This window comes from Dermacentor silvarum, chromosome 11, assembly GCF_013339745.2.
Source record: "Dermacentor silvarum isolate Dsil-2018 chromosome 11, BIME_Dsil_1.4, whole genome shotgun sequence".
NCBI lineage: Eukaryota > Metazoa > Arthropoda > Arachnida > Ixodida > Ixodidae > Dermacentor > Dermacentor silvarum.
Window position 1 is genome coordinate 61,674,559 of NC_051164.1, and position 11,630 is coordinate 61,686,188.

The 11,630-nt window shown below is 43.6% G+C and overlaps 1 protein-coding gene across 3 annotated transcripts in view; it reads left to right on the forward strand.

Annotated features, from left to right (window-relative positions):
• LOC119433449 (F-box only protein 21-like) overlaps positions 1-11,630 on the forward strand; it is a 39,667-nt gene that overhangs the window by 14,514 nt on the left and 13,523 nt on the right. For all 3 annotated transcript variants that reach the window (XM_049659192.1, XM_049659191.1, XM_049659190.1), the window contains exons 4-9: positions 286-422; positions 3,200-3,333; positions 4,734-4,872; positions 6,873-7,079; positions 7,982-8,190; positions 8,764-8,921. In XM_049659192.1, coding sequence (XP_049515149.1) covers positions 286-422; positions 3,200-3,333; positions 4,734-4,872; positions 6,873-7,079; positions 7,982-8,190; positions 8,764-8,921 — 984 coding nt within the window. The remainder of the gene's footprint in view (positions 1-285; positions 423-3,199; positions 3,334-4,733; positions 4,873-6,872; positions 7,080-7,981; positions 8,191-8,763; positions 8,922-11,630) is intronic.

Below are 11,630 nucleotides of genomic sequence, written 5' to 3' on the forward strand. Positions count from 1 at the left end.
GGCGACAGCAGTCAAGAAATTTCGGTTAGAGTAGGCACACCTTGTGCCCAGTGATCACTGTATAACATTGATAATTCAGTGAAGGACAGTCTCCATCAAAAGCAAAATAATGTGCCCATTGATACCATTCTCGCACTGAGCATAGATGCACAATAAATATAGTGCAGCTGCACTCAAATCGCTCACTGCAGCTGCTCGGGAAAATCGAATGTATTGCTGTGCCTCGGGCAGTCTAGGACAGTCCACGATGACCAATTAATTAGGCCATTGACTTTTCTTCTGCAGCCCTACCCGAATCGAGGTGGAACCCCGCGGAGTGCCGGTCTGTGCTCATCTGCATCAACCAGGCCCTGTTTCAAGAGTTTGGCCTGACGGGAGACAGGCAGCACTACCACACACCAGAGAACTCGTTTATAGACAAGGTGGGCCTCATCGCCACCATAGTACAGACACACCCAATACAGTGGAATCTCGTTGATACGATCTCCACGGGAACTGAAAATAAAGCGTATCATCTGAAAATCGTATTATCCGAAAATAATCGTATATAAGAATAAAATTGTATATAAGAAAAAGCTTATTATTCTGAAAAGCGTATTATGCAGAATCGTATCAACGAGATTCCACTGTAGACCCTTGTCACAAACAGAGTGGGGCCACTCGACTTCCTCAGGTCTCCCGACGTTCGTCTTCCCCACATGGCTCTCGTGTCTCCTAGCACTGTTTTCCCGCACAGTGTGCATGTGACGGGCCGGCAGTCAGTGACGTATTTGTGCAGGTACAACAAGAGATAGTGCAAGCACTCCTGTGCCAGCCCCACCTGATGGTGGAGCTTGTTTCCTTCTGTTGGGAATTTTTTTCTTCTATTGGGCTGCGGTACATTGGTGTGTGTAAGGACTGACCACGCGCTTGTTGGTGCGCTTTACGAGACTGTTCCACTAAAGGCATCTTGTTACTCTTGCACAGATTCGAGAGCCTGACTGCCAATCACAAATTCTCGTTCACTTGCCAGGGTAGTATTAAACATTACCTGGCTTCAGAGCGTGCCACTGGGCTAGGTGAACACAATCGCTCATACGTGCTCTAGTTCACAAGACCACACCCACGAATGACCTTTACTGCATTTCATATATAGCGGGCAACACTCTGAAGGATAGAAACGCTTCACTCACTACTCGCATTTGTGGCCAAAGAATAGTGCGTCAGATATGAAAGAAAAAGATAGGTATGTATCGTCGTCGTGTAATTCGATGTAAACATTAAGTTTCAAACATTTACGTCGCAAAACGTGAGGTATTTATTACATGCAAGGTGCAGCAAACTTGAACCAATTTACTGCTAAACGAGCAGAGTGGCACATTTCTGTGACCAGTGACCATAGCGCACCACCTGCGCTCGTAACTCGTGAACATACTGCGTCGCCTGTACTGGAAGCACAGAGGTGCACAAAAGATATGGTATCTGACGTAACCTTGCATGCAGAAGTTGTAGTTGTAACATATGAAGTAGTTATTCCATAATGGCATTGCTTTACTGCGACACACGCGAAGTAGAGAAATCTATGACCGCACTAACTGCATAACTGCCACAGTGTTGCCTGCTATGTATGAAACTGAGTGGCAGGCCTTGTAGCCCAGCTTGAACAAACATTCGCTCTTGTATGTATCCTTATGCGGTGAATCAGACTTGCTCCGTTCTTCAGAGTTCTTTCATTTGACAACCATTCCTTGTATTTTGGATAGCTGGCAATGTATAAAATGGACAGTGAATGCCCTTTTTGTATGTTCACGTTTCATGTGTTGTGTCCTTTGTTGCCAAAAGCTGATCAACTCTGCAGCAGCAAGATAGATTTACTGCGGCACCATGTGCCCCAAAACATGGCATTTAACCGCAAATTGCTGAAATAATGAACATGTGTGCTACAAAAGCGTTTTTATATCTGCAGTGTGGCCTTGCAGCTCTTGCAATTGCTTGAAGGGCAGTAAACAAATTGTATTTATCACTTTGCAATCGTTTTAGTGCTGAGCATTGCTGCGACATGGTGAAAACAACTTAACAGTCTTGAAAAGGTTCTGTTGGATTGAACCCATCATTACAGTAAAGCATTAGCTTAGGGCCAACTCCAGTTTCTCTATCCAGGTGTATGTGAAATGAAATTTTATCACTAGAAAACCGTTAAACCGTTTTGAATTAAAGTTGTGTAATTTAGAGGCAGCTTTACTTTAGGAGATCCTATCTAAATACCCGAAAACAAATAATCTTGTTGGGCATCCACTGCACTGAATTTGACAAAGCTTCCTAATTAAAAAAAAAAAAAAATTAACTCAGCTGACCGACTTTTTTTTTTTTTTTACAAAGCACTTTTTTTTACAAAGCTGAAAAAAAATTGGCATATTTAAAAAAAACTGAAGATCAAGCTTAAAACTTAAATTTTGTGGTGATAGGTTGATTATCAAAACAGAAAATGAAGGTTAAAGTTCCATGTTTTAAATTCAGACTGATGCCAATATGTCAGTGTGACAGCACGGATTTCAAAGTGTTTTTTCGTATTTTTGATGTTCTGGCTCAGTAAAAGCTCCTGCAACTTTGTTGATTCAGTCTTTGACTCTTTTACAGTACGATTTAGTCCATACTTACTTATACGAAACTATCAAGGCCAGAACAGACACCGTCAAAATCTATAATACCATGGCGAGGTAGTGCGAGAAATTCAAGGCATTGGCGCCACCTGTGATTTATCAAGCCTCCTCTCACGATAAGTGTGGCTTTATTTTGGTGCTGTTGTAGAAGCGTAATGTACTGCTAATATAGGTAAATCTATTTGTCTCTTTAGTGTCCCTTTAACCCTGTAATCCCCAAGCACAGTTTCACATTAAGGAAAATTGAAACAACTTGATCACCTTTATCTCTGGCCATGAAGAATGCATTTGTACAAGAAAAAAAAAAAACATGAAATGTTATTTGAGTGAAGACATAATTTGTAGTGATTAATTAGTTAGTAGCTGGCTTTATCAACTATACACAGCTGAAACTTCACTCCAGCAATAAAAAATGCAGCTATGAGCTTTGTGCTAAGTTTCCTGTGCTTAAATCAGCATTTTGAGGCATCAAACCATGGAATATATGATATGTTGAGCATGACAGGGTTAATAGTGATATGAAGCGTTAATCGCGTTGACCGATTGCGCAATCGATGCAGGTTTTGGAAAAGAAAAGCGGGATCCCACTGACACTGTGTGTCATATACGGAGCGGTGGCCAGGCGCCTGGGCATTCTCTGCCTGCCGGTCAACTTCCCTACACACTTCCTTCTCAAGTGGCTGGAGCACCCTCTGTAAGTGAAAGTGGCTCCAAGTGACGTGTTCTTTTTTAAAGGAAATCTTTCTTTTTTGTGAAACCTCCTGGACTTTGCTGATTGTGACTGCTACTGCTGTCTTACGGAATGCAGTCAATGTCCAATTTTTCGGACTCCCTAGGGACCTCGAAAACGTCTGAGAAATCGAGCAGTCTTAAAAAAACGAATGCATGCCTTTAAGTGCCCTGAAGGACTCTAATGTCCACAGCCACTTCTGAAATAGCTTTGAAATCCTGCCAGTACACTTACTAGGCGTCTCGGTGCTCATACTTTGTCAGGAGACAGGGGATGCACGCATGTGTAATTAAGGCACACATTTTGTGTCACATGACCGTGGCCCCTTTGCACTCTTGGTATGCTTCGCTGCAAAACGTAGCTGTATTTTAGCGAATTTGACTTTTGGGAATTAGCATTATGCAATGCTTTAGATCCTTGCTGTGCATTCCGCACTTCGACGCCATCGGCTGGGATGACAAAGGTACAGTCAGCGCCATTGCCTACAGCGATGAATCCTTTAAATAAAAAACACGGCACCGAACAGCAGGAAGTTTGATAGCGAAGGTTGAAGTAGCTAGGCCTCACAACATCACAAAACTACTGTAAATGCTGGTTCAAGGCTGCGAGATAACTAAAAAGGCAGTGGTGGTAGCTTTAATTAATGTCGTTTCAGACCTGCGGTCACGACAAAAGGCTCAAAGTGCTTCTTGCTGAGTATTTTACATTTTTGCTACCAAATATGCATCTTTAGGCATGGGAAAACAAATATTCTCTTCACTGCAATCGCAGTTGTATCAGATCTTGTAAATTTGGGGCTACTATAGGCAGCCAGTGCTGAAACTTCCCATGCCATCAGCAGCGGGTGGAGGAAGCAGTTTTTAGTTGGACATGCTTTGAGTTAACAACAGCAAGTTCACCACTCGTATTGAGGGACATGTGACTGGCATCCAATCTAACTGGGCACTGGTGTGCTAGCACGTAACAGCGGATGGGCTCCTTGGAATGTGCATTGCCACAGACAGAGCTTGACCGGATGTGGTGGACGTTATTAAGCGTTAGTACAGGCACATTTGTCATTTTTTCAAGATATCATAGCATTTTCATGGCGTCCCTGCCACACTACTACATCAGCATATTTTAGTAGGATACTCAAGCTACCATAGCAGCTCCTGGCGAGTGCTGGTTTTCTAAAGCAGTAGAATACCCCTTGAACTAAAGCACGGACAACCAAAGTTCATGTTGACTTCATTATATCCGTGTTCGTCATATCGAGCTTCGGCTGTGTTTTCAGCGTGTGTGGCTGTTAGCTTGTTCTCCAAAATCGAGAAGGAAAGCCCTGCAACAAGAAGGCTGCATCATACATGTCGGCGCTGATGCTGCAGGTTGCCAGAGGAGCAGCGATACACCTACATCGATGTCTACCACGGCGGTCGCTTCATGGCACAGGGTGAATGCGTGTCACTGTGCCCAAACCTGCAACTGGACAGGAAGACCTGCTACAGTGTGCTCCGCACACCGAAGGTCAGTGTTTGTCTCGGCTGTCAGCTTCAAGCAGAATGTTAAAAGAACTATTAAAGGATGACTGCAACGAAACTTGTCTTTGGCTAGATTGGTTATAAATCAGTATAGCATACATTATTGATGCTATCTTGGCAAAAATAATTTTCTGCTGGGCAATTTGGCGTAGCGTACTCCACATTCTTTTCAATGGTGTAAAAACAGACGCCACACAGAGAAAGAGTTCAAGTTCAAGTTTATTGTTTGTTATTGCATGTACAAAAAACGGGCTTATATATTATGTACAGCATCAGGAGGTCCCAGAGTAAGAAACTGCCAGGGGGACCTCCTATCATTAGTGGGACACCCACTAATGATAGGAGGATAGGATAAGAGACACCCACAAGTGCCACTACCAACTGATTAACAATGTTTAACAAAAAGAAAGCATCAGAAGAAAAAAAAAACTTTTTTATTCATGGGCAGTTCGAACATCATGACGCCGCCACACGTTATTGCCGCTGTGCAAAAACCATTGTGGAACTCCCTTATACAGCTCCACTGTAAGACTTATTTCAGTGGTTATCCTTTTGCATACTGCAGGTGCCAAAAACACATCATGGCCACATTGTTTTGAACACCACCTAATATAATGAGCCTTAAGATGGTTGCTGTCCACTGTGCTGTCTATGTAGTCAACTATGGCAAGCACTATTCCAATTTGTTCCAGCAAGCAAAGCTGTCTTGCTTGAAGTTTAAGAAGACAGCTTTTCTCTATGTCAGACTGTGTATTGGAACACTAACCCCTCTGGACGTCATTTGCTCCCTTGCACCCAATTTTTTATTCAATGGCAAACTGAAAGATTTCTGCGAGGAATTACCTTTAAAAAAAATTCATTAGAAGTAAAAGGTCACTCATTTCTCCTACATTTTAATTGAAGGTTTGGTGCTACTTAATCTGCATCATTGCCGACGACTGACAACAAGACCTCTACAGTTTGACGACTCATGCACATCTCTTTCCTAAAACATGCGTCTTTCCAAGTGGTGCCTCTAGCCAGACAGCGCTCACCCTCAAGGTTTCGCACACTGGCCAGTTCTACGGGCCTTCAAAACGATTGTGAATCCGTTGACTGTGCTCGCTTAAATACACTTCAACGCCCAGCTCCCCATTGTAGCACTCCTCTGCGTTGTCTGCTCACTAGGACAGCAAAGTAGCCTATATTGTAGCATTTGTTTTCGCATAGTAGCCTATGCGAAAGCAAAGCATTACTGACTAAACAATAAATAGATAATTTATTGCCCTCTAATTATGATGACTCATCAGAAAATGGACGATGCGCCATCCTACCACATTGTCTTTCTTGCAGTGGAGTGCCGAGTGCCTTCGGAAGCTATGTAAATTTCACACATTTGTAGACAGTCCGCCATAATTCCCACCTGAAGGGGATAAAAACTAACAGCTGGACAAGTTGGTATCATTTAGTGCAGCAGCATTAAACCAGTTTTGCGGAAAAAACGGTTATCCGGTTATTCGATTCACCAGTTATTCGAATTTGAAAACCGGATAGCTGGAGTGATCGGTTATTTGGTTAATAGTATCCAGATATTCGGATACCCGGATAATTGTTCTTCTGTACTTGTGCCGAAATTACCTGTTTCCCTCTTGTATTCTTATATTTGTAGTTATTTTTGCAACCGGCTTGTGCAAACCCGATATCTGCTCTGGTTAACCTCCTTGCCTTTCCTTTTTTTAAACACCAAATATTTGTGTTCGAATATTCGAATATCCGGCTAACCGGTTATTTAAACCAGATATCCTAAATATCTGTTCCTTGAAATCTGGGTAACTGGATAACCGGTTTTCGAGACCGGATTCACTTCCCTCCGGTTAAACCGGATAGCCGGTTTGACGCACTAATATCAATTCTCATGCTGTGGTATCAATTCGACCCCCACTATGATTTGGAACATACCTGTAAGTTCATTCTCCTTGTGACCTTGTGTGCATACATGCCCTGCAGGTGCTGGTGCGGATGTGCTGGAACCTGGTGGAGGCGTGGCGGCAGTTTGAGGGTAACCTGGGCATGCAGGGACTCCGCTACGCCCTGGAGCTGCTCGAGCTTTTTGAAGGTCGCGGACGGCACCGGAGTGACCCCATGCGGGGAGACATTGAGCACCGGCTTCTCTTGGCACGCGTCTACCTGCACCTGGGCATCAACTATGAGCAGGTGCCGCAAATATTCCAGCTGGTTCTCCAGAAATGCGCAATTGCTGCCGAACAGAGTTACAGCAAACTGGCTCACGTGCTCTAAAAATAGTTCAACACGTCCGAACTTCAGTGTAGCAAAAACAGACGAAACGAATTATGGGACATTGTCATGCTGTAGTTAATGTGAAGAATCAAACACTGCTAAAACTGTGAATTAACAGTCTAATTCTTCATTGGCCGAACTTGTCCTTCAAGAAAACCGGCAACACTCAAGCCAAAACCATAGCAGCGAGCTCGGTCTTCATCAGTCTTCGAATCTGAATATGCGAAGCAAGTCCATCATCAATCTATATGTGCATTGCCGTGCCTTCCAGTCTAATCACTGGTGCTCGCTTACATTCAAGAATCTGCAACTCTATTCATGATGTGAGCACAATCTCATTAGACAAGACTTTTTGGCTATAAGAACCAGTGACAACATTGAAGAAATTTCAGATACAGCAGGCGCATCTTACACCGAGCAATAACCTGCCATCAGCAATGATTCGGTGAAGAACGGAAACCAGCAAAAATTAAAACAATCTACATGTTACGATATATGGTGAAGTGAATATAAACTTGCTCGTAACGGCACGTACAAATGATGATAAAAACTTCATTCTTTATTGACGCGTTATCATTCGTTAACAATGAGATTGCACGCGTGTGTGGGGCTGTGTTCGCTATAGTATATTGCCTTGCTACAATAGAGCCACTGTTGTTAGTCAGCGCCTGTGTTGTTCTATCCCTATCTGTTGTCGTCTTGCTGCGCTCTCTCGCTTTTCACGAGCCATGCAAACCACCTAGCCCAAACGTTGTGCACTGCTCAAGGGGATAACTCCAAAACAGAGGCACTCAGCCCTTGCCCCTGGTATTCTGCAGATCCTGAGCTTGCTCAAGGGAATCGAGGCAGCACACCCGGCGTCCAGTGGCATTGTGGCCTACATGTATCGCACCGCCCAGAGCCAGATGGTGGCGTTAGAGCAGCGGAGGGAGAACCGCTCGCAGAGGCAGCCCCGCAAGCTCCGCACAGAGCCCCGGTCGCACGCCAAGGTGGCCTACGCCGTGGGCATGATCATGCGGCACAAGAAGTGAGCCTTTTTCACCTCTTTTTTTCTTTTTCCAGCATTCACTCGTGGACTCCGTATCCTCTTCAGGCGCCAGTTAATTCTCTCTATTGTATATTTAGGCTTAATTGGGCACCTCAAAATTAGGATTTAGGTGAGGCAAACAATGCAACGCTCATAGTATCATTTTGATAGGCTGGAACTAAGCTTGAGTTACTAATTACTAATTGATAGCTATAAGTACCACTGCTATTTACTATTGATGAGCAGAAGTTGAGCAAGGAATATTCCTTGTTCAACTACTGCTCATCACTTGCACCACCATCTTCCTGCAAACTTCTGTGTGGTTTGGATTACTATTTACTATTACTATTTATAAATAAAATGGCACTTGATTGTTGTTGTGTGTTGCATAAATTTAATATCAATGGCCAGCAATAAAGGTGTTTTAATTTTCCCTGAAGTGGTATGGTGCTGAGGCTTTGTGGGGTTACGGGGTGAAGTTGTTGTGGCAGTAACCGCAGACTGGTCAGGCGCTGATGTGAAGCTTATTGCGTTGTGCAAGGAAGCTGACGGGGCTCCTGTTGGCCCGTGCAGGTATCACTACCAGTGTGTCATCTACGGCTGGGACGGCAAGTGTGCAGCCAACCGGGACTGGATCTTCCAGATGGGTGTGCACAACCTTAGCCACGAGGACAGGCAGCCCTTCTACAACGTGCTAGTCGAAGACGGCTCCAACCGATATGCTGCTCAAGGTATGATGCCCCTCGGCTATTGGTAGTCATGTAGCCGTCAAGGAATTTTTGGGCTCGCTCTCTCTCTCTTTGGCCCTATCTATCTTTTTTTTTTTTTTTCATTATAACGCGGGCCTTTACTTGCCCACCTTATTACAATTTGGCATATTGCTGTCGGCTGTCCAGCTGAGCAGAAGCTGTCGTTACTCCAGCTACCATACTGTCATTGTCGCTGTCGTTGGTACGACCACTGTCGCGAGATTTTGCGTAACTCGTCACCGGACGTGTTGTCGCTTATTAAGCTGACAGCATTTCTGACGCTATGCCAAGTTCGCCATCTTTGCCCAGTGCCAGAAATGCTTTTGGCTGTCTACTTCGATGCGTCTGGTGTCAGGTCACATGAAATATCGGGAAGGTGATAGTATCATCAAACATGGTCACTCGAGAATATTGCCCCTGAATAAAACTTAACCTTTGCTCTGCAAAGTGTGCCACCGTGACTTATGACCATTACAGGACGCGTTCGTCACGAAACTTCACTGTGCAATTCTTACCGTGCGCCTTTTTGTCTTGCCAGCTTGTCAAAGCTTTACTTACTCTGGTTCCCACAGTGCATGTGATCTGCATGATTTTTTTGTGTATATCTATAAGGATATAAGCAGTCACAAATATCTTCACAATTTGGCATGTTGCTTTGGGCAATCCGGTTGAGTAGAAGCTGTCGCTACTCTAGCCACCATAGTTGCTGGAGTAGCGTAAATAGGATTTATTGATTCAGGAAATTTCTTTTAGACCTCAGATTCTAAAAGAAATTTCCTGAATCAATAAAGGGGCCAGTAAATGTTTGGCTCTTGTTGATTTGAAGGACTGAGTTCTTGCAATGTAGCTTGGCGGGCTAGAAGTAGATACAGTAGAATCTTGTTAATTCGAACTACAAGGGGGCCCAGAAACTTATTTCAATGTGAATGCATGGTAGCGTGAGCGAGTGCACCCTGCTCCTTGTAAGCCGGATGGGTATAAAGGGCACACGCTGCTATGCTTTCTGCGGTTCGATCTCGGCTTCCTGCACGTCTTTCCTCGTTATTTTTACGGCATGCGACATTATAGTAGGTAGCGATTTGCTTCGCCTTTGACTCGGGTTTGTCCGTAATGTGGTTCATGGGAGTGAGAAGAAGTTTGGCTCGAAACAACTGTTGCGTTGTTTTTGGAGTTCGAATTCGCAGCAGTTTTTCTCTATTCAAATACAAATGACTTTGCCGGGACCAACGAAGTAGTCCAAATTTTCCATTGATTTGAATTATAAGATTTCGAATTATTGGGTTTTCACTGTAACAGGAGACGCTGAAAAACTACGGGGATCTGATTAAACTGAATTTAGAGGCAAAATATTTGCACACAATACACGTGCAGTTTAACCCTGCACCATTAGATTATATTTTCTCTTTGAAATTGAGTAGAAATTGCAGTAGAGAAGAACATGAATAGCTTATTATTATTCTAATCTGTTCTTATATGTTATTCAATAGCAGGTTCTTTTACTTGCTTACTGACAACCAATAGGATTATTTGTATTCTAACCTAATAGAAATTATTTTACAAGATAATGGCTGGTGCTCTTACAATTTACAAAGCCAAAAGCTTTATCATTATAGTTCTAATGCATTGGTGATGGACTAGATATGTATTTGTATTTAGCCTATCGGCAAGCACTGTAACACTGTACGTGCGCAAATCCATATAACTTCAAAACTGGTTTACAGCTAATATAAATTAGTTATAAACTAATTTGAACCCAATGCTAATTCCTAAAGAACTAATAATCAATTGTACTAGACTAATGTAAACTCCTATCATACTAATAACTATGTAACTTATACATAAATATAAAATTTATTTACACTAATACACATGTGTATTAGAATGTTTGCTTGAGTGGAGATACGTTATCCCAGTTTACGTAGAATGTTGCTTTGTTTCCCTAGTGGACCTCACCATGTTTGCATCACTGAAACTTTTCTAATACAATAGCATTATACAGACCAGAACTGAGCCATCAGTATTGCTACCCGGGTTTCTAACGCATGCCAATCCACAATCAAAGAGGCAATGTAGCGGCCGCGAGAGGGCCACATTGTGCAGGCAAGGGCGAGCAGCGAGCGCACCTCCGAACCGGTTGCACCCCGCCGTCTCCGCCCTCCAATCTCCACCAATAGTGACAAGTGGAAAGGGCGAGCAGCCCCAAGGGCGGCTGAAGCAAAAGAAACTCGTGTCCCAACAGCAACATAATGAAAATTGTAGGTGGGCCGATCCTGAAACCAGTACGTGATAGCTGTCCTCGTAGGTACTTTAGTGCGACAGCTTTATATAGGTCAGAACTATGCCATCAGCTTTGTGCCCTGCATTGGAAGATGGGTTAATCCTGAAGGCATTGTAATCAAAGGCTGATCCTGATGCCAATGCATGGTACGTGTCCTTCCTTGCAAAGGCTTTAACGCAGTGGTATTACTCAGGTCAAAACTTGGCCTTCAGTAATGTAAGTAGGTATGTACTGGAGCTGGGCAGACTATGTGATGCCTAGGGTAGATGACCGTTGGGTCATTAGTGTTACAAAATGGGTGCAAAGGGAAGGAAGTGCAGTCGAGGACGGCAGAAAAATAGGTTGGGTGACAAAGTTAGGCAATTTGCAGGTGCAAGTTGGAATCAGCCAGCACAAGACACGGGCAATTGGAG